General features: G+C 38.8%; 1 protein-coding gene and 1 long non-coding RNA gene across 4 annotated transcripts in view; both read right to left on the minus strand.

Annotated features, from left to right (window-relative positions):
• Positions 1 to 27,398, minus strand: part of SARNP (SAP domain containing ribonucleoprotein) — a 64,175-nt gene that overhangs the window by 30,213 nt on the left and 6,564 nt on the right. For all 3 annotated transcript variants that reach the window (XM_059683177.1, XM_059683176.1, XM_059683178.1), the window contains exons 2-7: positions 16,342 to 16,441; positions 13,247 to 13,293; positions 12,951 to 13,018; positions 6,625 to 6,676; positions 5,501 to 5,574; positions 5,047 to 5,075 (exon numbers count right to left, since the gene is read on the minus strand). In XM_059683177.1, the coding sequence (XP_059539160.1) occupies positions 5,047 to 5,075; positions 5,501 to 5,574; positions 6,625 to 6,676; positions 12,951 to 13,018; positions 13,247 to 13,293; positions 16,342 to 16,441 (370 nt within the window). The remainder of the gene's footprint in view (positions 1 to 5,046; positions 5,076 to 5,500; positions 5,575 to 6,624; positions 6,677 to 12,950; positions 13,019 to 13,246; positions 13,294 to 16,341; positions 16,442 to 27,398) is intronic.
• LOC132227728 (uncharacterized) lies at positions 6 to 4,188 on the minus strand. The gene is made up of 2 exons (XR_009451226.1): positions 3,538 to 4,188; positions 6 to 1,594 (listed from the first exon to the last, which is right to left on the minus strand). It is a non-coding gene; the product is annotated as an uncharacterized LOC132227728 (long non-coding RNA).

Here is a 27,398-nt window from a genome sequence, read left to right on the forward strand (position 1 = left end):
TAATATATATGACAAATCTCCTTTATTAGAAGTAAAAGGCAGATTGCATCTAGAGATCATATCTGTATAGCCACTTTGGAAACAGTTTGGCAGTTCCTCAGAAAGTTAAAGCATAGTTTACCATATGATTCAGTAATTCCATGCCTAGGTATATACACAAAAGACATGAAAACATTTATCTATACAAAAACTTGTATATGAATGTTCACAGCAACATTATCCATAGTAGCCAAAGTGTGAAAACAACCCAAATGTTCATCAACTGATGAATGGTTAGATAAAATATGGTATATCCACACAATGGAATATTACCCAACAATAAAAAGAAATGAAGTTCTGATAAATGCTACAACATCTGAATATATTATGCTAAGTAAAAGAATTCAGTCACAAATAACCACAAATTATATGATTCCACTTATATGAAGGAAAATTTATATATACATAAGAAAAAATCAGTGGTTGCTTAGGGGGACAGGATGGGAAACAACTGATAATGAGTACAGGGTTTTGTTTTTGGGTGATTGATATGTCCTAAAATTAGACTGTGATGATAGCTGCACAACCCTGTAAATATAAAGAAACCAATAAATTATATATTTTAAATGGATGAATTGTATGGTATATGAATTATATCTCAATAAAGCTGTTAAAAAATGAGAAAGAAATTCATATCTGGAAAAAAGAGCAGAGCTATTATCATGAGTTAAAATTATGGCCTCTTTTTTAAAAATATACTTTCTTATTGATTTCAGAGAGGAAGGGAGAGGGAGAGGTAGAAACATCAATGATGAGAGAGAATCATTCATCGGCTACTTCCTGCATGCCACACTGGGGATGGAGCCCACAATGTGGGCATGTGCCCTGACCAGGAATGGAACCATGACCTCCTGGGACCTCCCGGGACCTCCCGGTTCATAGGTTGACACTCAACCACTGAACCACACCAGCTGGGCAAAATTATGGCCTCTTTAAGATAATGTTCTGTCTGGAAATTATCACTAAGATGCAAGTAGTAAACTGGTCTATAGGATCAAACCTAATCTAGTGAATAATTACTGACTTAAAACTTTTCAAAAGTTTATTTTAAGCAATCTCAATTTTGTCATTGGTTCTGTAACTTTCCAATGTAAGCATTTATGTATGGATTCAACTTTTACCATAACCCATGTGCTAGGAACTCTTAGATGTTTTTATGTTCTCACTCATAACACTAAAACTCCTTTCAAATGTTCTGTTCAAACATTTTAATTGATTTTTTTAGAGAGAGAGAAAGGGAGAGGGTAAAGAGACAGAAACATTGATGAGAGAAAAACATCGATTGGCTGCCTCCTACATGCCCACAACTGGGCAGTGCCCTGACCAGAAATCAAACCGGTGACCTCGAACTGGTGACCTCCTGGTTCATGGGTCAACACTTAACCAGTGAGCAATACCAGCCAGGCTGTTCTGTTCTTTAGAGCTACTCTGTAATTCTAGGATGTCAGAGTTACGGTAACACTGTAAATGTTATCTATACATTATTTTTACTGATCAGGTTTACTTTTCAGACTGTATTCATCTTAACTTTTGTTCTTTCTTCAAATTGCACCACCTGAGAGAACCAAGATGGCGGCATAGGTTAACGCCGGAGTTTGCTGCTTTGAACAACTACTTCAAAAGTGAAACCAAAAAACGGAAGGGACATCACCCAGAACCACAGGAACGCTGGCTGAGTGGAAGTCCTACAACTAGGAGGAAAGAGAAACGCACACGGACACTCAGAGGAGGCGCAGTGGTGAAGTCAAATTCTGAGGTGCGGAGTGCGCGGAGTGGGCTGGCGGCGGAGGGCGCGGTTGTTGTTTTCAATCGGGAGGGAGTCGCAGACTCTGAGCTCCAGATCCCGGCGAGTCTTTAGGGACCCAGACTCAAACGGGAGAAACGGGACTGTCTGGCTTCGGTCATAGCGAGGGCAGCTTTCTCTCCGAGCCTTGCAGCGGGTGCTGGGACTCAGAGAGGCAGAGCCCCTGGGGACAGGACTGAGAGCCGCCATAACTGCTCTCTCCGGCCCACCCTGTTGATCCTGTGTGACCCGCTCCGCCCAAGCCCTGCACAGAGGCATTTACCGGATAGCCTCAGGCAAAGGCTAAATTAGCACCTCCCTAGAGGACAGAAGTTCTCTCACTGCTGACACAGCTGATTCTCATAGCCACTTGGCCTGGAGGTCAAACCCTCCCTGGAATTAGCTACAACAATCAAGATTTATCTATAAGACTTCGAACAAAGACCACTAGGGGGTGCACCAAAGAAGCATAACAAAATGCGGAGACAAAGAAACAGGACAAAATTGTCAATGGAAGAAATAGAGTTCAGAACCACACTTTTAAGGTCTCTCAAGAACTGTTTAGAAGCTGCCGATAGACTTAATGAGATCTACACGAAAACTAATAAGACCCTCGATCTTATATTGGGGAACCAACTAGAAATTAAGCACACACGGTCTGAAATAACGAATATTAAACAGACGCCCGACAGCAGACCAGAGGAGCGCAAGAATCAAGTCAATGATTTGAATTGCGAGGAAGCAAAAAACATCCAACGGGAAAAGCAAAATGAAAAAAGAATCCAAAAATGCGAGGATAGTGTAAGGAGCCTCTGGGACAGCTTCAAGCGTACCAACATCAGAATTATAGGGGTGCCAGAAGATGAGAGAGACCAAGATATTGAAAACCTATTTGAAGAAATAATGACAGAAAACTTCCCCCACCTGGTGAAAGAAATGGACTTACAGGTCCAAGAAGCGCGGAGAACCCCAAACAAAAGGAATCCAAAGAGGACCACACCAAGACACATCATAATTAAAATGCCAAGAGCAAAAGATAAAGAGAGAATCTTAAAAACAGCAAGAGAAAGTAACTCAGTTACCTACAAGGGAATACCCATACGACTGTCAGCTGATTTCTCAACAGAAACTTTGCAGGCCAGAAGGGAGTGGCAAGAAATATTCAAAGTGATGAATACCAAGAAACTACAACCAAGATTACTTTATCCAGCAAAGCTATCATTCAGAATTGAAGGTCAGATAAAGAGCTTCACAGATAAGGAAAAGCTAAAGGAGTTCATCACCACCAAACCAGGATTATATGAAATGCTGAAAGGTATCCTTTAAGAAGAGGAAGAGGAAGAAAAAGGTAAAGATACAAATTATGAACAACAAATATGCATCTATCAACAAGTGAATCTAAGAATCAAGTGAATAAATAATCTGATGAACAGAATGAACTGTTGATTATAATAGAATCAGGGACATAGAAAGGGAATGGACTGACTATTCTTGGGGGGGAAAGGGGTGTGGGAGATGTGGGAAGAGACTGGACAAAAATCGTGCACCTATGGATGAGGACAGTGGGTGGGGAGTGAGGGCAGAGGGTGGGGCGGGAACTGGGAGGAGGGCAGTTATGGGGGGGAAAAAAAAGAGGAACAAATGTAATAATCTGAACAATAAAGATTTAATTAAAAAAAAAAAGTTAAAAAAAAACAAAAAACAAATTGCACCACCTAATGTCTTAAATAATTTTGTTGTACTATCATCAATCCTATTATCTCTCTCTTGAAATAACTAAAAGCTAGAAAATAACTTATTTCTAAAACACATACTGATAGTGGCCAGAATTTTTCTGGTCTTTTAGAAAGCACAGCAATATAAGATCTTTAGAGGATATTTTCTTAACACACTTGAAACTACAAACAAGTCACTAGGAAGACCGGATTGGATTAGGAGATTACATTTAAATTTTACAGGGATTATGTCCTTTTAAAAAACAATAACCTGCCCTAGCTGGTTTGGTTCAATGGATAGAGCGTCAGCCTGCAGACTGAAGGGTCTCGGGTTCGATTCTGGTCAAGGGCACATGCCTGGGGTTATGGGCTTGATCTCCAGTGTGGGGTGTGCAGGAGGCAGCCGATCAATGATTCTTCCTCATCACTGATGTTTCTCTCTCTCTTTCCCTCTCCCTTCCTCTCTGAAATCAATAAAAAAAAAAAAACCCAGCCGAAACCGGTTTGGCTCAGTGGATAGAGCGTCGGCTTGGGGACTGAAAGGTCCCGGGTTCGATTCCGGTCAAGGGCATGTACCTGGGTTGTGGGCACATCCCCAGTAGGAGATGTGCAGGAGGCAGCTGATCGATGTCTCTCTCATCGATGTTTCTAGCTCTCTATCTCTCTCCTTCCTCTCTGTAAAAAATCAATAAAATATATTTTAAAAAAAAAAACCAATAACCTTTATTTCCTAATTTATTACAAAATGCATATTCATTGTAGAAATTTTTTTCATTGTAGAAATTTTAAAAACAGACAAGATTTAGTCACTCAAAATTCTACCAGAGATAATGAGTATTAACAATTTAGTATATTTCCTTTATTTCCTAGCCATACATGCACTAGGAAATGACAATCTACTGCAAATTTTATAACTTTCTTTTTTCACTTAATATCTTCCTGATAAATATTCTTCAATATCATTTTTAACATCTGCATGGCCTTCTACTATACCATGGTACAAATTTATTTAACCAATTCCCGATTGTGTATTACACTGCTTCCAGTTACTGATCACTACAAATAATGCATGATAAACTTTGTGGCTAAATCTTTAAGTATATCCAAGATTATTTCCTTGTAAATTCCTAGAAGTAAGATTGTTGAGGTAAAAAAGACTCTTTCCCTTTACCACTACACGAAGCAGAATAACAATGGACAGGTACATAATAATTATATACTGATTTGAGACAACAGAATGAGTAAGTGAGGTACTAGAAACTTCTCTGAAAATGTCCAAGAAAAGAAAAAACAAATGTTGGTACTTCTTCCTATTCTCTTCAGTATCTTCTCTAAATTGCCCAGGAAGGCTTACGTATAGTTTTACCTAAAGCAAAGAGGTAAATGTTACAACTTCTCAAAGGCTTCTAAAGCTAGTAAGTTTACCTCAACTTGGGAGAAATAAAATCTGTGTGCCAGTAAAGTAAGAATATAGAGATAACTTTCTCAGAAGAGTTTCTGTATGCTTACCTTTTGAGGGAACTGAAGAAATTCCAAATCTGTAGAAAGAAAAACAAGCTAAATTTTAGGGAGCTGTTCACACTCCTGGTCTCCGTGTCAAGTGTACATATGGCACTTCTTGCTTGTGATCTCAAGGCTTGCAATCATTAGCTAATTCTAACAACCCCATGAAAGAAGTTCCGTTTACTCTTTTTCTCACCAAGAGTCCAAATAATAAGCTAAAAGGAAGCCTTATCAGAAGTATTAGTCAGTTCCTGACTTTTACCTATTACAAAAACCCTGCTCAATAATAAAACCTATCTATAGCTACTATATCCAAATCAACAGAGTTCTGAATAGAGCCAAAAAAGCTTCTTTTCAGCAAGGTCTATATCCTCATTAAAGTCAACAATTATATTTAAAATCATAGCCCCTCACCTTCATACTATCATTATCTCAGGTCCAAAAGGCGGGGGACACTCACCTAGCTGCCCGGGCAGCTTTCTTACTCTCCAAGCTCACAGGTACATTGAATCTTTCAGCTCTCTTCTGCATTCTCTAAGTGATAATGGACAAAAGAAGGGGAAAAGAAAAAATTTAATTTCTGGTTTTCTTCTCTTAAGAGAAAAGTTGTTTAGAAGTTTATCTTTAGAACATGAGGAATAATTTCTTAAAATCTAAACTGAGAATACTGACAATCTTAGAGGATATCAGGTTATATCCATCTGAGGGCTTAACTCAATAGCCATTTCCAGAAAGCAAACACAAAAAGACTATTATTACATTCACATCCTCAAAAACTAAAGAAATAAAACAAAACCCACAATCTGCATGAAGCCAAGAAGAAAAAAAGCTGTGTCTAGTTGACCTTTGAAAAGGGATCAAAGGAACAACTTGGTTCCAACAGTGATGGTACGCTTTCAGTTAGAAATGAGGCAGTATATCCTATGTCACCTTTACTTTAAGGGTATATAAAAGAACACAGATCTCGACTGGAACCTAGTTTCAGAGATTTTAAGACAGAATCCCACAGAAATTTCAATTTCACCAGCTAGTGAGTTATAACTTAAGGGTGATATCTTCCCTTGTTACTTTTCTTTTTTTTTTTTTTTTTTTTTTTTTTTAAATATATTTTATTGATTTTTTTACAGAGAGGAAGGGAGAAAGACAGAGAGCTAGAAACATCGATGAGAGAGAAACATCGACCAGCTGCCTCCTGCACACTCCCCACTGGGGATGTGCCCGCAACCCAGGCACATGCCCTTGACCGGAATCGAACCCGGGACCCCTCAGTCCGCAGGCCGACGCTCTATCCACTGAGCCAAACCGGTCTCGGCCCTTGTTACTTTTCATCTCTCCCAAGGTACAATTCTCCCAAGCTCCAATCCTAGCTTGTAAACAACCTAAAGAGAAATACCACTGAGACCACAGGTACAGTGTTATATACAAAAAGACTATGGTTTCAACGATGACTATGCCAGCTGAAATATTTTCTGAAGTGCAGTTGGTGGAAAAATTTTTAAAGTGATAATACAGATAGAATAAAGGGTAAGAAATAGGAAGATATATGTATAGAGGGCCTGCTCTTCTCCCAGGGAGAATACCTACCTCAGTCTGTGGTATTTCAGATGTAATTTTTACTACTTTCTTTTCCGCTGCCCTGGAAAAAAAGGAAAAGAGTTTTTTAAAATGAGAAAACTGACATTCTAAACCAAAACTTTAGAATTGTATAAGAATTTACCTAAATCATGTCTTCTGTCCCATATCTCTCTACCACCCCTTCTTAACCCAAAAAACCTTAAAACGCATTAGAACTTCAATTCCTTGAACTGTCATCTATTGATAAGAGTTCAAATAACAGACTAAGCTACTTTGCTAAAGTATAAGAAAGTTATCAGGAAATAAGTCTGGATATATATATTGGGCTGAAGGGAAATACTCAAAGGATAAGGGAAACCATTTTATTTACTTTTAGGAACTTTTAAATTTACTTCTGGACTCTAACTAGTCCTCTAACCCTCATTTAAATATCAGCTCTCAATTTTCATCACAGAAACAATTAATGTGTGCTCTACAAGCTCTGGTTTCTTTTACAAATCCCTTATATTTCCCATGGGGACTGTAGTTTCAGCTGAAACAGTCAAAATGGGACAAATAAAAATGCCAAAAGGAGTGGGGAGAAAAAAGGCTAAGGGGAGTTTGAATTAGGAAAACAAGGTAAGTTACTAGTCAAAAGGCTAAGAGAAAACAAAAGAGGAGGACCACAGGGGCGGTAGACAAAGTTCGGAAGTACCCAGGATAAATGGAAGGGAATTAACCTTCCACCAAACGACTCCCATAAAACTGTGGGTCATAACCAGTCTCATTAAGGTCCCTCATTTAGAGACATGGGCGGCTTTTGTTCCAATATCCCAGACACTTTTCCCATTTGATGCCCTGAAAGGTAGTAATGGTTTAATGGCATTTTCAGAGGAAGCAATTCTGGAACAGGAACTTACTCTCTCCTACATCCTTTTGTTGGAGGTCCCTGAACTGACATATAAGCAATAGGTGCCCCCTGCTGACCATAACTAAGTCCTACAATATTGAACTGACTTGACTATGAAAAAAGAAAAAAAAACATCAAACTAGAAAGAGGAATATTTTTGGAGACCATCAAACCAAAGATGAAGTAAGGGGGTCTCCTATTGAATGTTCAAGGGAGCTAAATTAGCCCTAAATATTCTGACTTGTAAAGAAATTTCTGAATTCTTCCCAACTCCTGGTCACTCTTCCTTCCCTGTCTTGTTCAGGCAAAAAGGGACACTGAAGTTATGTTTTTCTTCAAGTCCAATGCCATTAAGAAAGCAGTCCTCTCCACCAACCCCAGGCTAATGACTTTCTTCACATTCCTGTCTTAAAGCACAATCACTGCAGTTCACCTCATAGCAGAAATGGAACCACAAAGAGGAACCCTCCTTCTGTTCCATTCTAACTCCCTCAGGTGCATTTAATCACAAGCAATAAAAACACATCACATTCTGGGACTCATGGGAAATTTCGTATCTTCACTGAGAAATTTTTGACACACAGTCACATACAAAACACTGTCTAAACTATAGGAACTCAGACCTTCTCTGAACTGTATATATTTTTAAAAATATATATTTTTATTGATTTCAAGGAGGAAGGGAGAAGGAGAGAGAGATAGAAACATCAATAATGAGAGAGAATCATTGACTGGCTGCCTCCTGCATGACCCCCTAGTAGGGGGCCAAGCCCAAAACCAGGGCATGTGCCCTGACCAGGAATTGAACCGTGACTGCCTGGTTCGTAGGTGGACGCTCAACCACTGAGCCACGCCAGCCGGGCATGTACTATACATAGTTTAGTCTAACCATTACTTCCCTCCAAAAAGCCAAATCACCACCACCCCACACATTCAATTTCCCTGTTTAGAATTAATAAAATTAAAACCCTTTAAACAAATTACACATTTTACATGTCCTAAGAATAATGAACTTTTACAAATTTTCAAACTTCACTTTTCAAAATATTTATTATTGATTTTTTTCTTTTTGAGAGAGAGAGTGCGAAACACTGATCAGCTGCCGTCTGCATGTTCCCTATCCCCTTATTGGGGACAGAGCCCACAACCTGTGTATGTGCCGTGACAGGGAATCAAACAGGCAACCTTTTGGTGCAGGGGATGATGTCAAACCGAGCCACATCGACCAGGTCCAAATTTCATTACTTTTAAACCACACAAGCCAATTATCACTGTATTTACCTGATATTGCTTCTTGCCCAGAAGTCCCCAAAACATCTCAATTTTAAAGCTATCCCATAAAACATTTTCTTAAAACATTATATCTAGCCCTAACCGGTTTGGCTCCGTGGATAAAGCGTCGGCCTGTGGACTGAAGGGTCCCAGGTTTGATTCCGGTCAAGGGCATGTACCTTGGTTGCAGGCACATCCCCAGTAGGGGGTGTGCAGGAGGCAGCTGATCGATGTTTCTGACTCTCTATCCCTCTCCCTTCCTCTCTGTAAAAACTCAATAAAGTATATTAAAAAAAACCCAAAAACATTATATCTAAACACAAGCCCCTATGATGGAAGATAACTAAAAGGTTTTCAAAGCAGTAATATTTGACAAAATCTAATAAAAACATTACATGCACATCCCCTGTAATGCAGCAACTCCAGAGATATATCCTATGAACATATTTGCATAAGTATAAAAACACTGCATAAGGACATGTAGCACTGCATTTTCTGCTAGTATGAATAATCTCAATGTCCATCAACAGGAGACAAATGAAATTACTGTTTATCCCTGGAATGGAATACTATTAGTTGCTAGAAAGAATAAGACACTAAGCCAGTGATGGCGAACCTTTTGAGCTCGGCGTGCCAGCATTTTGAAAAACCCTAACTTAACTCTGGTGCCGTGTCACATACAGAAATTTTTTGATAGTTGCAACCATAGTAAAACAAAGACTTACATCTTTGATATTTATTTTATATATTTCAAAGCCATTTAACAAAGAAAAATCAACCAAAAAAATGAGTTCGTGTGTCACCTCTGACACGCGTATCATAGGTTCACTATCACTGCTCTAAGCTGATAACTACTAAATCTGGAAAGGAGGAAGTAAAACTCTAATTATTCACAGATGACATGATATTGTACATAGAAAATCCTAAGGACTCCACCAAAAAATGACTAGATTGCCCTAACCGGTTTGGCTGAGTGGATAGAGCGTCAGCCTGTGGACTCAAGGGTCCCAGGTTCGATTCCAGTCAAGGGCATGTACCTTGGTTGCGGGCACATCCCCGGTAGGGAGTGAGCAGGGGGCAGCTGATCGATGTTTCTCTCTCATTGATGTTTCTCTCTATCCCTCTCCCTTCCTCTCTGTAAAAAATCAATAAAATATATTTTTTTAAAAATGACTAGATTTAATAAATGAATTTGGCAATGTAGCAGAAACAAAATCAACACCCAAAAATTGATGGCTTTTTTTATATACCAATAATGAATTCTCAGAAAGAGAAATTAAAAAACAACCCCATTTACCATTGCACCAAAAAAAATTAAGATACTTAGGAATAAACTTAACCAAGGAGGTAAAAGACTTGTACTCAGAAAACTACAGGATGTTGAAAAATGAGGTAGAAAAAGATATAAACAAGTGGAAGAATATTCCGTGTTCATGGACTGGTAGAATCAACATCATTAAAATATCCATACTACCCAAAGCAATCAACAGATTCAATGCAATCCCTATTAAAATATCAAGAGCATATTTCACAGATATAGAACAAATACTCCAAAAATGTATATGGAACCAAAAAAGAACCCGAATTGCTACAGCAATCTTGAGAAAGAAGAACAAAGTTGGAGGAATCACAATACCAGATATCAAGTTATACTACAAAGCCACCATGATCAAAACAGCCTGGAACTGGCATAAGAACAGGCCTATCGATCAATGGAACAGAACAGAGACCCAAGAAATCGACCCAAGCCATTACGCTCAATTAATATTTGACAAAGGAAGCAAGAGCATACAGTGGAGTCAAGAGAGTCTCTTCACTGAACAAAAATCGTGCATCTATGGATGAGGACAGTGGGGGGGGGGGGGTGATTTAAAAAAAAAAAAGAGTCTCTTCAATAAATGGTGTTGGGAAAATTGGACAGATACATGCAAAAAAATGATACTAGACCACCAACTTACAACATATACAAGAATAAACTCAAAATGGATAAAAGACCTGAATTTAAGTTGGGAAAACATAAAAATCCTAGAACAATAGGCAGCAAAATCTCAGACATCTCTTGTAGCAATGTTTACGGATACATCTTCTAGGGCAAAGGAAATTAAGGAGAAAATAAACAAATGGGACTACATCAAAATAAAAAAATGTCTGCATAGCAAAAGAAAACATCAACAAAATGAAAAGGGAGCCCACTGCATGGGAGAACATATCTGGCAATGATACATCTGATAAAGAGTTAATATCCAAAATATATAAGGAACTCATACAACTTAACAAAAGGAAGACAATCCAATTAAAAAATGGACAAAGGACCTAAGTAGATACTTTTCAAAAGAGGACCTACAGAAGGCCAAGAGACATATAAAAAATGCTCAGTGACTAATCATCAGAGAGATGCAAATTAAAATGACAATGAGGTATCACCTCACACTTCTCAGAATGGCTACCATCAACAAATCAACAAATGACAAGTGCTGGTAAGGATGTGGAGAAAAGGGAACCCTAGTACACTGCTGGTGGGAATGCAGACTGGTGTAGCCATTATGGAAAATAGTATGAAGTTTCCTCAAAAAATTAAATATGGAACTGCCATTTGAACCAGTGATCCCACTTCTAGGAATATATCCTAGGAAACCCGAAACACCAATCAGAAAGAATGTATGCACCCCTATGTTCATAGCAGCACAATTTACAATAGCTAAGATCTGGAAACACCCAAATGCCCTTCAGTAGATGAGTGGATAAAAAAGCTGTGATACATTTATACCACGGAATACTATTCAGCAGTAAAAAGAAGAATCTCTTACCCTTTGAGACAGCCTGGAGGGCCCTGGAGAGTATCATGCTAAGTGAAATAATTCAATCAGAGAAAGACAAGTATCACCTGATCTCACTCATATGCGGAATCTAATGAACAAAATAAACTGATGAACACAGTGGACCCAGAGACAGGAAAGCATGAAACAGAGTGCGGAATCTCAGAGTGAAGGCGCAGGAGGGTGGGTGGGTGGGAGGTAATCAACCAAAGACTTTCTATGCATACATGCATAACCCATGGATGGGGTGAGCTGTAAGGGGTCGATGGGGGGAAAAAAGAGGACATATGTAATACTTTTAACAATAAAGATTTAAAAAAAAGGAAGCATTACCTGAGATAACTGTTCCAAAAAAAGATCTCCAGATGTGAAAAAAAAATCAAGAAACCAACAATATGCACAGTGTGTAACCATATGTATCCATATATACACATACCATGTAATATATTACAAAAGAATATACTGAAAACCTCTAGGAAATCAGATGGGGGTGAAAACAAGGGTTACTTGTGTGTATGTCCTGTTTGCTTTTTATTAGTCTATATATTGCATTTTATAGTTAAATGCATTAACACAGCTATGAGGAACAAAAATGCTAAAAGGGACTCAACTGTTCTTAATATGCTAGAGCAGTGGTCGGCAAACTCATTAGTCAAGAGCTAAAATCAACAGTACAACGATTGAAACTTCTTTTGAGAGCCAAATTTTTTAAACTTAAACTATATAGGTAGGTACATTGTTATTAACTTAATTAGGGTACTCCTAAGGCTGAGGAAGAGCCACACTCAAGGGGCCAAAGAGCCGCGTGTGGCTCGTGAGCTGCAGTTTGCCAACCACGGGGCTAGAGAATAAGATGGCCAGACATTTGTAGAAAGAGCCCCAAATAAAAAATGTTTATGATAACATAGTGGGATAATTTAAATAAATCAAGATCTACTTTCCACTCTAGTATTTTGTCCTCCCCTCCTCTATTGTAATTCAAAACAGTATAGAGAATAGTGTACTTGAGAGGCAAAATCTCTGCTCAGCACTCTCCTTCCTTACAAAATTCTTTATATGCAGAGAATTTGTATAATTCGCTATACAGAGAATTATCTATTATGGTGATACAACAAAGGCTAGAAGACCTAAACTTTGAGCTTAAAACTTCCTGGTCCTAATTACCTATTACATAAACCAGAGACAAACTACTTTGCTTCACTTGAAATGAAATAGACTCTTCTGAAAATGTATGATCTACTGAGAGATGAAAAAGCCAACAAGAACACATAAAAGTTAAACAAAATGAAACACTAATATCCCACCCCCAAAACCAGAATTGTCTGCTCTGTACTCAAATTATAAAAAGAGATAGTTACACATCAACAGTTTTTTCAGGGGGTTCTTCCTCTTTAACAGGCAGTTCTATGGGCTTTGGTTCTTCTTCCTAAAATCAAATGAAACAGGATATTTAATATAAATCAAGAGTAAAAACCTATCAGTAGAAGAATATGAAAACTCTAAAATGAACCAGTCTTTCAGAATTTTTATTCCCCCACTACACTCCCTTAACAAGTTAGTATTTAAGCCCTGTGTAATGACTGATGTTAAGCAATGTTGCCAAGGTAGTGACACACTGTCATGTCAGTGATCAATCTTATTCTCTCCAACTCACCTCTGTTTCATCTCCTAGTACGTCTTCTTCATTTGCCTCCTCTTCAGCTAAAGAATATTAAAATATTCAGGTCAAGCCCTGCTACAAAACCATATTGATCACTTCACTCAGGCTAAAATTATAATCATTTTGCTTTCCCAAAATACAATTCAATAATGAAGGCAAAACTAATGCTGGTAAAAATGCTCCACAGAGAAGATAAAACTGTTTTCTCCATCTAACATTAGTACAAAGTTGAAGTTCAGCTGAACTGAAGAACTAAATGTAATGAGATCAAATTTAAATATTAATATTAAGTAATATGGGAGAATACCTTTAAGATTTAGTGGTAGGGAATGATTTCTAAAATTAAAAAAAAAAAAAAAAAAAAAAAAAGAAGCAAGCCCTGACAGTGTTGCTCAGTGGTTGAGCATCGACCTAGGGACCAGGAGGTCTCACTTTGATTCCTGGTCAGGGCACATGCCGGGTGACAGGTTTGGTCCCCAGTGGGGGCATGAAGAAGGCAACCAATGGATGATTCTCTCTTGTCATTGATGTTTCTATCTCTCTCTTCCTCTCCCTTTCTCTCTGAAGTCAACACAAATATATATATTAAACACACACACACTCACACACACACACAAAAATCAAAAGCAAAAATAGTATGAGAAAGCCCTGGCTGGTGTGGCTCAGTTGGTTGGAGCATCGTCGCCCTGTGTACGGGAAAGTCGCGGGTTCGATTCCCTGTCAGGGAACATGGGAGGCGACCAATCAATGTATCTCTCTCACATCGATGTCTCTCTCTCCCTCTCTCTCTCCCCCCTCCCTAAAATCATTTTATTTAATGTAATATGAAAAAAAATTGCAGAAATTTTTTAAAACTAAGGAAAACACCATGGAAAAGGAAACAAATGACAAAGAAGATATTAGTCTAAAACCAACAAGGGAATAGTTACTACTCCTTCTGTCCCATAATAATAGTAGCAAGTGAGTGTTTAAACGGGAATTATTGGCGAATGTAGCTGTAAGTTATGTTGTAGCGCAAAATTGCGAGGCTTTCAATCAAAATCAATGTTTCATGACGTCTGTCATTTGTTTTGACACATCTTTCAATTTTTAGGTTAATCTAATTATTTTTTTAAAAATATATTTTATTGATTTTTTACAGAGAGGAAGGGAAAGAGATAGAGAGTTAGAAACATCGATGAGCGAGAAACATCGATCAGCTGCCTCCTGCACATCTCCCACTGGGGATGTGCCCGCAACCCAGGTACATGCCCTTGACCGGAATCGAACCTGGGACCTTTCAGTCCGCAGGCTGACGCTCTATCCACTGAGCCAAACCGGTTTTGGCTAATCTAATTATTACAAATTATAACTATTTTTCTAATTTCATCCTCTGATTGAAATCAATTATTTTATTTCAGTTGAATATCAACCCATTGTAAAAGTAAGATGAAAAAAAAGAGAGTTTTCAAGCAAAGATCGAGTTGCGATTGTCCAGTTCTTGATGCATCAAAAGAAAAAGGAAAAGTTGCAGAAAGGTGCAATTACGTTAGCTGCAAAACAATTTAAGTGCAACAGAATGACCATATCAAGAATTTGGAAATGTGCTTCCGAAAATAATTGTCAAGGAGAATCTTATGCTAATGTTGATTCTTTGAAAAAACAAAACTGTGGACGTAAATGCAAAGATTATGGAGAAAAACTTGAAAAACTAAGACATATTCCTCTTAGCAGAAGAGGCACCATATTAGCCTTTGATAATATTTCTCCCAAAATACTGGATAATACGTTTTTGTCACTTCAACAAGTTATGCTGGAAGCAATGAAGAACGATGGCTCCAATAATTTTAAGCTCACGCATATGGGGAAAGAAAAGCTTCGCAGCCAACGGATCCTACCTACAAATTTAAAATGCAGTAACGAAATTATTGAAAAATCCAGAAACTATCTGAACACTCAAAAATTAGGAGTACTATTTTTAATTTATTGTTTAATTTAATCTAGTTTTTTGATAATAAATGTTGCGTTCTATATTTATTTTCTTTTGCTACTATTATTATGGGACAAATTACATTCATCAACTGCTACTATTATTATGGGACAGAGGGAGTAGAATTTAAAAGAAATGGCTTGCAAACTAACTAATGAATGGTATAAATCCTAAAAGAATAACAAACAAAGGAGAAACACAAAGAACCATGAACACAGAAATGTTTAAACTCTTTAATAATTAGAGAAATGTAAACTGAAACAACCAGGAGATTAGCAAAAATTAGGCTACTTGATAAGATAGTACACCAAGTTTAGGTCTGTGAAAGCGATACAAGAACCATCACGCACTCTATAGATATATAGAGCAATTCTGGAAAGTAATTTGGCAGTGCTTAGTCATATTAAGTATACATCATAAATATATATTAATTAGCAACCCATTCCTGGGTATATAACCTAGAAAGACTCTTACAAAGGAATATGAAGGAACATGAAAGTAGTAGTTCTGGGGGCAACAGAGGTGTCTATCACTGGGTGAATTAAAATGTGGTAGATTTTATATAGAAATTAGAATTAATAGACTAGATGACAACACAGCCATAAGCCAAACAAATACATCTTTAAAACAACACAGTACTGCCTGGCCAGCATGGCTCAGTGGTTGAGTGTCGACCAGGAGGTCACTGTTCAATCCCAGGTGGGGCGTGCAGGAAGCAGCAAATCAATGATTCTCTCTGATCATTGATGTTTCCATCTCTCTCTCCCTCTCCTTTCCTCTCTGAAATAAACAGTGATTATCCAAAGTTACCTAGTAAATTTCTGGCATAAAAGGAATTAGAATTTAAATATTCTAATTCTCAGGTTAATGGTATTGTTGTACCATACTTCCTTTTAAATAATTTGCTGAAATAAAATTACAATGTATTTAAAAAGGGGGAGGGAGTGGCTTTTTTTTGCATTAAGACCACTGTTCTGGATAACCAAGAGTTTTCTTGATATAGTTAATTAACAGTTTACATTACCAACAATCTAAAGGAAAAGAAGAAATCTTCCATATAGCAGAGCCTAAAAATTAATACCCTTAATCAAACCACTCTTTGTCTCCACAAAGTACTCACCATGCTCTTCAAGATAGGCCTGGAGCCTGTTGATGAGATCTTGTTTTATTCCCTTGGTCTCCAAACCACGAGCAAGACATTCCTGCTTTAATTCAGCAAGCTGAAAAAAAATAAAACTTTTCCTTAATTTACAGAATGTACCTGGCCAAAAAGAAGAGAGTTGATCCTTGAAGAACACGGAGTTAGAGGTCCTGATACCCATGCAATCAAGTATCTGCGTATAACTTGAATTCCTCAAAAGCATAATTACTAATAGCCTACTGTTGATTGGAAGCCTTACCAATAACATCAACAGTGAATTAACAAATTTTTGGTATATTATTATATACTATAATCTTACAATACAAATACAGTAAACTAGAGAAAAGAAAATGTTAAGAAATCATAAAAGAAATTACATTTACCATACTGTATTTATCGAAACAAAACAAAAAACTCGAGTATAAGTGGACCTGAACAGTTCAAACCCATATTGTTAAGGGGCAACTGTAGTTCTCACAAAAAAGAAAAAGAAAAGAAAGTTCAATCCCAAATAATTGCTCTTAATCCCACCAAGTCTCTAGATCAGTGGTTCTCAACCTGTGGGTCGCAACCCCTTTGGGGGTCAAACGACCCTTTCACAGGGGTCACCTAAGACCATCGGAAAACACATATATAATTACGTATTGTTTTTGTGATTAATCACTATGCTTTAATTATGTTCAATTTGTAACAATGAAACTGGGGGTCACCACAACATGAGGAACTATATTAAAGGGTTGTGGCCTTAGGAAGATTGAGAACCACTGCTCTAGATCCACAAGAAGACTTTTCTAACATATGGCAAAGATAAATATCCTACTTTAATAAATTATATATTCATGCATTTATTATTACAAATCTTTAGCATTTCTGAGAAGAGAAAAAGGTATAGTTCCCCCAAAAAAATTACTGTACCAGATAGTTAATGAAGATAATTAATCTTTAAGTATAAAATCTAGTTATCTAAAAAAGGAGATTCTTCTGTTATCCCAGATCCTTTACTGAAATCTACCATAAATAGGTGTTCAAATCTGACCACCGTAGAATTAGGTAAATGTGTTAGCCAGCTTAATATCAACAATCAGTCAATTCAAGCCCTGGCTGGTTTGGTTCAATGGACACAGCATCGGCCTATGGACCAAAGTCATGGGTTCAATTCCAGCACAGGGCATGTACCTTGGCTGTAGGCTCAATCCCCAGCCCCAGTCGGGGCACCTGGGGAAGGCAACCAATCCATGTGTCTCTCTTACATTGATGTTTCTGTCTTTCCTTCTCCCTTTCACTCTTTCTAAATGGATTAACAACAACGAAAAAAGATCTATATTAAAATGGAAAAAATATCTAATTGTATTCCACAGATTTCTGTTGCAGATTTTTAAAATCAGTAACTTGACTAGAGATATAACAGGTAGGCTTATCAACTTTGCAGGCAATAGAAAGTAGAAGAATTTATGGATTACTGACAGAACTAAACTGAGGGAAAGGGGAGCTCTTCAGGGAGAACAATATGCCAAAAATATTCAACTTAGAAGAAATAAGATACACCTATAAAGTACTACAATTATATTCAAAACTTAGCAACTGTTCAAAAACCAGATGAGTTCCATTTTTAAGGAAACTCCATACTGTTTTCCACAGTGGTTGCACCAGTCTGCATTCCCACCAGCAGTGCAAGAGGGTTCCTTTTTCTCCGCATCCTTGCCAGCACTTGTTATTTGTTGATGATAGCCATTCTGACAGGGGTGAGATGGTACCTCCTTGTTGTTTGGATTTGCATCTCTCAGAAGATTAGTGACTTTGAGCATGTTTTCATATGTCTCTCGGCCTTCTGTATGTCCTCTTTTGAAATGTCTATTTAGGTCTGTTGCCCATTTTTTGATTGGATTGTTTATCTTCCTTTTGTTAAGTTATATGAGTTCCCTGTAAATGCTGGAGATTAAACCCTTATCGGTGATAACATTAGCAAATATGTTCTTCCATGCAGTGGGCTTTCTTGTTTTGTTGATGGTTTCTTTTGCTGTACAGAAGCTTTTTATTTTGATGTAGTACTATTTGTTTATTTTCTCTTTAGTTTCCATTGCCCTAGGAGCCGTACGGGTGAAGGTATTTCTTCGACATATGTCTGATATTTTGCTGCCTATGGATTCTTCTAAAATTTTTATGGTTTCCTGTCTTACCTTTAAGTCCTTTATCCATTTTGAGTTTATTTTTGTGTATGGTGTAAGTTGGTGATCTAGTTTCATTTTTTTGCATGCATCTGTCCTATTTTCCCAACACCATTTATTAAAGAGAGTGCCTTGAATCCATTGTATGCTCTTGTCTCCTTTGTCAAATATTGAGCATAATGGCTTGGGTCGATTTCTGGGTTCTCTGTTCTGTTCCATTGGTCTATATGTCTGTTCTTGTGCCAGTACCAGGCAGTTTTGAGAACAGTGGCTTTGTAATACAGCTTGATATCTGGTATTGTGATCCCTCCAACTTTGTTATTGTTTCTCAGGATTGCTGCAGCTATTCAGGGTCTTTTTTTATTCCAGATGAATTTTTGGAGAGTTTGTTCTAGGTCTGTGAAAAATTGGTATGTTAATGGGGATTGCATTGAATCTATAGATTGCTTTGGGTAGTATGGACATTTCAATGATGTTGATTCTACCAATCTATGAACACGGTATATTATTCCATTTGTTTATGTCTTCCTCTATCTTTTTCAACGTCCTGTAGTTTCTGAGTATAAGTCTTTTACCTCCTTAGTTTATTCCTACGTACCTTAATTTTTTTGGTGCAATGGTAAATAGGATTGATTTTTTTTTTTTTAGTTTCTTTGTTTGAGTTCATTATTGGTATATAAAAAAAGCCATCGATTTTTGGGTGTTAATTTTGTATCCTGCTACATTGCTGAATTCATTTATTAAGTCTAGTAGTTTTTTGATGGAGTCTTTGGGGTTTTCTATGTACAATATCATGTCATCTGCAAATAATGACAGTTTTACTTCTTTTCCAATTCAGATGCCTTTTATTTCTTCTTCTTGTCTGATCACTATGGCTAGCACTTGCAGTACTATGTTGAACAGGAGTGGTGAAAGTGGGCATCCTGTCTTGTTCCTGTTCTTAGGGAAAATGGTTTTAGTTTTTGCCCATTGAGTATGATGTTGGCTGTAGGTTTGTCATATATGGCCTTTATTATGTTGAGATATGCTCCCTCTATTCCAATTTTGCTGAGAGTTTTTATCAAAAACTAGAGGCCCGGTGCACAAAATTCGTGCATGGTTAGGGTCCCTAGACCTGAGCGCTGGCCTTCCGGCTGCTGACTGGGGCCTTCTAGCCCCGGCTCCCAGCTGCCAGCTGGGACCTTCCTTTGTTCCACGCCACCCCCCGGTGGTCAACGCACATCATAGCAAGCGATTAAACTCCTGGTTTCCCAGTTGAACTCCTGAAGGGATTCTTTGCATATTAGCCATCTTACCTAGTAATAGACAAACATGTAAATTGACCATCCCTCCGCTACACTCATCAGCCAATCAACAGTATGCAAATCAACCCAACAAAGATGGCAATTAATTTGCATACATAGGCACGAAGCGGCGGAGCAAAGACTGAAGGCTCCGGCCAGAGCAAAGGCCTGGGTCCCAGGTGCTGGAGGAAAACCGGTGCCGGCAGTCAGGGGAAGGGAAGGCCTATTGCACGAATCTCTTCATGCAACGGGCCTCTAGTATATATATATGTTGGATTTTGCCGAATGCTTTCTCTGTATCTATTGATAATATCATGTGATTTTTGCCTTTCAATTTGTTTATGTGATGCATCACGTTTATTGATTTGTGAATATTGTACAAGCCTTGCATTCCTGGAATAAATCCCACTTGGTCATGGTGTATGATCTTTTTAATATATTGCTGGATGCAATTTGCTAATATTCTGTTGAAGATTTTAGCATCTATGTTCATCAGGGACATTAGCCTGTAATTCTCTTTCTTTGTAGTGTCTTTATCTGGTTTGGAAATTAGAATAATGCTGGCCTTATAAAAAGAGTTTGGAAGTGTTCACTCCTCTTGGATTTTCTGAAATAGTTTGAGGAGTATAAGTGTTAGTTCTTCTTTGAATGTTTGGAAAAACTCCCCTATGAAGCCATCTGGACCTGGGCTTTTGTTTAGTGGGAGTTTTTTGATTACTGCTCTATTTCATCAGTTGTTATTGGCCTATTCAGGGTTTTTTATTCTTCCTGATTCAGTTTTGGGAGATTGTTATTTTTCTAGGAATTTGCCTATTTCATCCACATTGTCCAGATTCTTGTATTATTGTTTATTAATGTATTATTTTCTTTTTAAAAAAAATGTTTATTGATTTCAGAGAGGAAGGGAGAGGGAGAGAGTGATAGAAACATCAATGATGACAGAGAATCATTGATTGGCTACCCCCTGCACAGCCCACACTGGGGATCGAGCACGCAATCCAGGCATGTGCCCTGAACGGGAATCGAACCATGACTTCCTGGTTCATAGGTTGGATGCTCAATCACTAAGCCACGCTGGCCAGGCAATGTATTTTTTTCCATATGAACTGTAAACCTACTTTTGCCCCACCCTGTGTGTGGAAAACTGTCCTACTCAACAAGTCAACAGCACTCTATTGAGAAATGTTAGGTAATCACCCATTAAACGTGTGTAATGGCTGCATAGTCTTAATGGCCTCTGAAGCCAGACTATCTGGATTCAAACTCTAACTTTACCACTAACAGCTGTGTAAATTTTGGTGCATAACTTAACCTCTCTGTGCCTCAGTTTCTCATGAAATGAGGAAAACGCAACAGTACCTATACCAAAAAGTTATGAAGATTAAACCAGTAAATATTTGGAATAGTGCTTGACACCTAGTAAGCACTTTATAACGTTAGACACTAGGTGTAGGTTTAGACAAAATTAGACTGAATCATTGTTTCTCAGATTTCTGAATTTCACAGATATTTTTAAGTAGGTAGATTGAGCCCTAACCAGTTTGGCTCAGTGGATAGAGCATCAGCCTGTGGACTCAAGGGTCCCAGGTTCAATTCCAGTCAAGGGCATGTACCTTGTTGCAGGCACATCCCCGTTAGGGAGTGTGCAGGAGGCAGCTGATCGATGTTTCTCTCTCATCAATGTTTCTAACTCTCTACCCCTCTCCCTTCCTCTCTGTAAAAAATCAATAAAATATATATTTTTTAAAAATAGGTGGATTGATAGGTCTAACAAATTTTTATAATATCCCAACCAGGTCATGGACTGATACTTTTGTAGAAGACAATAAAAACCAATTACTAGAAAAATAATCGTATGCTTCAATGTAGTAGCAGTAATGTCAAATTGCTATAAAAGTTTCTAAAAGATTACTCAATTTTTATTTATCACTAACCAGTAACAAACATTTCATGTACAAGCATTGGCCTGTGGACCATACTTGAATAGTATTAAACTAGAATTTAAACTCTAACTGATCTCTAAGGTCCATTTCTTAAGAAAGAATCGTGTTGTTTTTTTCCTTTTTTCTTTAAGTAAGAATCTTGATCTTTCCCACCTTGGTACTTTGATTTCCTTTCAGCTCCCTGAAGAACAAGTATTTTTTATTTTGGTTACACTTTTTAAAGTTTTTTGTTTTGTTATATAAATACTAGAGACCCGGTGCACGAATTCGCACATAGGTGGGGTCCCTCAGCCTGGCCAGTGATCAAGGCCTACTGGGGGGCCGGCTGGCAGGGGGGAGGAGCCATGCAAGGTTGGCTGGGGGGGGGGAGGGGGAGGAGCCACAGGAGGTTGGCTGGTAGGGGAGACAGGGACCGCAGGAGGTCGGCCAGCAAGCCTCCCAATCGGGGCTGATTGGGGGGGGCCGGCTGGCCGGGGAGAGAGGCCACAGGAGGTTGGCTGTGGGAGCGCACTGACCACTAGGGGCAGCTCCTGTGTTGAGCATCTGTCCCCTGGTGGTCAGGGCCCAGCATAGTGACCAGGCCTTCGGTCATTCGGTTGCTTAGGCATATATCTACACTAATAAAAGAGAAAAATGGTAATTGGCGTACGACGATACCCTTTTCATTGGTTAATCAGGGCTATATGCAAATTAACTGCCAACTAAGACTGGCAGTTAACTGCCAACAAGATGGCGGCTAATTTGCATATGTAGGCACAATGCAGGGAGGTGAAAGGGAAAGCAGGAAGAAGCCCCCTGCCACTGACAGTGATCAGAAACCCAGGGGGGAGCTAAGAGCTGGGGGGCAGGGCAAAGGCGGCCCTGGGGCTGCCTTTGCCCTGCCCCCCAGCCATGATCGGAGAATCAGGTGCCATTTCCGCCCTGGCCAGTGATAGCAGGAAGTAGGGATGGAGCCAGCAATGGGAGCTGGGCACGGTCAAAGCTGGCAGTCCCGGGAGCTAGGGGTCCCTTGCCTGGGCCTAAAGCGAAGCCCACGATCGCGGGGCCGCTGCAGCTGTGGGTCTCCGCTGCCCGGGCCGGACGCCTCAGCCAGAGGCGTCCGGCCTGGGCAAGGGGCCAATCCTGCGACTGGAGGGTGATGGGGGTCAATGCCTGAGGGCTCCCAGTATGTGAGAGGGGGCAGGCTGGGCTGAGGGACACTCCCCCCCCCCACACACACACACCCAGTGCACGAATTTCGTGCACCGGGCCCCTAGTCACAATAGAATAGTCTGAAAATTCTGAAAAGTATAGAGGAAACTAAGTGTTATGTAACTCCAACACTGAGAGATCACAACATTTTAAATATATTTGTGTGTGTGTGTGTGTTTAGACAGTGTTGGCCGGTTGTCTACAAAGCAATACAGTCTTCCTCAGAGGCCTCAATTCCTTTTTTCCCCCTGATTTTGGTAAATATTTTTGGTAAATATTCAGGCAATTCAAAGTTCAACTTTCTAGTAGAGTTGTTTCCCCTTTTTCCTTCCTTCCCAAAATTGTGGCTAGACGAAAGTTTATAAAAACTTCCAGATGAGAGGGAAATGTACAGTTAGAGATGGTTTTTGCTTAAGATGTAGATTTAGACTTGGAGCTGACAGATTGGTACAAACGGTTGTTTACATGGATAGTATCTGCTGACCATTGATCTTACTATTGCCTTGATCACTAAATCTCAGCCCCCTACCCTCACCCCCAAATGGCTCCCAGTTCCTAACCCCAAGGTCTCTGGCTCATGCAGCAATCTTCTCAGCACCTCCATGTCCCCTCTTTGGTCAAATAAAATATTACATATCATCCGATATAATAAAAGGGTAATATGCAAATTGACCCTAACAGCAGAAAGACTGGGAATGACTGGTCACTATGACACACACTGACCACCAGGAGGCAGACGCTCAATGCAGGAGCTTCCCCCTGGTAGTCAGTGCACTCCCACAGGGGGAGCTCTGCTCAGCCACAAGCCAGGCTGATGGCTGCCAGCACAGCGGTGGTGGTGGAGCTTCTCCCGCCTCCGCAGCAGCGCTAAGGATGTCCAACTGCAGCTTAGGCCTGCTCCCCGCTAGCAAGTGGACATCCCCCGAGGGCTCCTGGGTTGCCAGAGTGATGTCTGACTGCCAGCTTAGACCTGATCCCCTGGGGAGCGGGCTTAAGCCAGCAGGTGGACATCCCCCGAGGGATCCCAGAGTGCGAGAGGGCATAGGCTGGGCTGAGGGACCCCCCTGAATGCACAAATTTTTGTGCACCGGGCCTCTAGTTTTTACATATTGTATTATTTTAGTTATTACATGGTGGGTTCTGCTCATACACTAGGACATAACTCATAATATCATATCTTACCCATTTTTATATGCAATTGACTTTAAAACATTTTATTTTTTTTAAATATATTTTATTGATTTTTTACAGAGAGGAAGGGAGATAGATAGAGAGTTAGAAACATCAATGAGAGAGAAACATCGATCAGCCACCTCCTGCACATCTCCTATTGGGGATGTGCCCGCAACCCAGGCACATGCCCCTGACCGGAATCGAACCTGGGACCTTTCAGTCCGCAGGCCGACGCTCTATCCACTGAGCCAAACTGGTTTCGGCGACTTTAAAACATTTTAAAAAGCAAAGGATATTGAGTGAACTGTATGGTATGTGAATTGTATCTCAATAAGACTACTTTTAAAAACCAAGTTATAGAACACTTTATACAGGATACTAACTTTAATGTTAATGTAAAAAAATAATGCACATACACACACCCCATTCCATGTGATGTATATACACAAGATGCCTGGACAAGAAACAAATAAATTAATACTGAGAAGAAGCTTGTTGAGGACAAGTGTAGGAAGGAAACACTACCATATACCGTTTTGTACCTTTAGAATTGTGAACTTGTACATAAATGACCTATTCAAAGATTAATTTATATATTTTTCAGTATCAATAAGGCATTTTCCATTCTATCAACCTCCAGAGAAAAGACCAATCAATAGCTCAAATAACACATTTACCATTAATCATTTATTGCCCTGTGATTTCTTCTGTTTACTAATCTTGATTCAAATCTTTTTCATCTGTTATCTCTTGATATGGTTTGTAAACTCTTTGAGGGCAGAGACATTTCATATCACTTATAACATTTCATACAACAGGAACTCATATTTATTTTTAAGTACTAATACATGACGGACTAAGGCAGTGATGGCAAACCTATGACACACGTGTCAGAGGTGACATGTGAACTCATTTTTTTGGTTGATTTTTCTTTGTTAAATGGCATTTAAATATATAAAATAAATATCAAAAATATAAGTCTCTGTTTTACTATGGTTGCAAAGATCAAAAAATTTCTATATGTGACACGGCACCAGAGTTAAGTTAGGGTTTTTCAAAATGCTGACACGCCGAGCTCAAAAGGTTCACCATCACTGGACTAAGGGCTAAACTTTGAATATTATTTCCTCATTTAATCCTTACAGCAAACATAAGTAGTTGGTATTATGATCTTATTTTATAAAGAAAATGACGCTTAAAGAGATTTAATAATTTTTTAAAAAATCATATAGAAAATAGTGGAGCTCAGGTCTCTCTGATTTAAGCCCAATCTTAACTACCAAGATGCTGACATTGCTCTCATGTACATGCTCTATCACTCTCCAGTTTCCTCTTACCTCTCCTCATCAGCCTCCTTGCTAGCTCTTCTTCCACTCAACCTGTAAATACCAATATTCACTAAGATTCCTTCTTTGGCCTTCTCATCCCACTTGTATCAAAGGTTTTCTCACTTCCCAGAATCAAATCACTGGCAAATCCAGTCAGCTCTACCTTCAAAATATATCTAGGATCTAATCCTTTCTGGTCTTTTTAAATACAGATTATTGTAAAAATTCTACAGTCCCTGCATCTTATTATAGTTTATTAACAAGGTAGTCAGTGATTTTTTGAACATTTAAGTCAGAACATGTCATTCCTCTCTTCAAAAATCTTCTATTGGTTTCCTATCTCTAAGAGTATATGCCAGATCCTAACAATCACCTATAAGGTCCTCTTACACTATGCACAAGGCTCACTCCTTCAAGTCTCCGCTTAAACATCATATTCTCAATGAGGCCTTCCCTAGTCACCCTATTATAAATTACAATACCCTTCTTCCCACTGTACTTCCTATCCTTCTTTCCTATTTTTCACTACAGACTTTACTACTATTTGACACTATACATTTTACTTTATTGTGCCTTCCCCAGCAAAACATAAACTCCACAACAGGAAGAATTTTGTCTACTTTGTTCATTACTCTATCTCTAGTACCTATGTTAGCTGGCATATGGTAGGCACCCATAAATATTTTTTTGAGTAAGTCCCAAACCTTTATTATCAGCTTTCAACTCTTGAGCAGGAGACTCACATTTCCAACTGATTACCAGGTATCTCTCTCCCTTTTTTTTGTTAATCCTCACACGAAGGTATTTTTTCCATTGCTTTTCAGAGAGTGGAAGGGAGGGAGGGAGGGAGGGAGGGAGGGAGAGAGAAAGAGAGAAAGATCAATGTGAGAGAGACACATCAACTGGTTGCCTACCACACACGCACCCGACTCGGAGCAGGGAGCAAACCCAAAACCCAGGTACATGCCCTTGACGCGGAATCGAAGGCTGACATTCTAAACACTTAGAAGCTTCAGCCAGAGCATGTATTTTTTCTTCTTCTTTATTTTGTTTTTTTATGATTACCAAACATCTCCAAGTGTATGTCTCAAAGATATCTAAGCCCAAAAGTGAACTTATCTTCTCTATTGCACAAAACTGGCTTCTTCTCTTCTTCCCAAACTATACTAAAGCTATCACTACTCAAATCTTGGAGTCATCTTTCATTCCTCCCACATCTAACTGATCTATAAATACTTACAATTTTATATCCCAAATTTCTTTTAAATTTGTTCCTTTCCAAGTAGCCACTACCTTACTTCAGGTCTTACTAAATTTATTCACTTAACAAATAGTTACTGGGTACCCCCTGCATGTAAACCATTAGTTTAGGTATAGGGAAATAGTCATAAGCAAAACGGATAGAGTTTTTGTCCACATGAAGCTTACAACCTAGTAAGGAAACAAGGCAATCAATGATCATATACATAATACTTAACTGATTAACTTTTTAAAAAAGTACAGAGTCCTATGAAGGCATTTAAAAAGTAGTCTGTCGATGTGTGGGTAGAGAGAACCTATCCTACACCTAAGGGTTCCTTGGATAAATGATGTTTGACTACTGAAGGGTAACTAGCAGTTAATGAAGATGTGGGGAACAGGGAGTGGCAGCAGCACTACAGCAAAAAGCATGTGTAAAGATTCTGGGTTCTGAGGTAAAGAGAGGTAGTGGTGCACAGCGATTAAGAACATAAATTTTGGAGATAAACTGCCTGGATTTGATCCACCATTCATTAGCTGTGGAACCCAAGGCAAGTTATTCAATTAATTTCTTTTTTTTTTTTTTAATATATTTTATTGATTTTCCACAGAGAGGAAGGGAGAGAGATAGAGAGTCAGAAACATCGATGAGAGAGAAACATCAACCAGCTGCCTCCTGCACATCCCCTACTGGTACATGCCCTTGACCGGAAT

Source organism: Myotis daubentonii, chromosome 2 (genome assembly GCF_963259705.1).
Source record: "Myotis daubentonii chromosome 2, mMyoDau2.1, whole genome shotgun sequence".
Classification (NCBI taxonomy): domain Eukaryota; kingdom Metazoa; phylum Chordata; class Mammalia; order Chiroptera; family Vespertilionidae; genus Myotis; species Myotis daubentonii.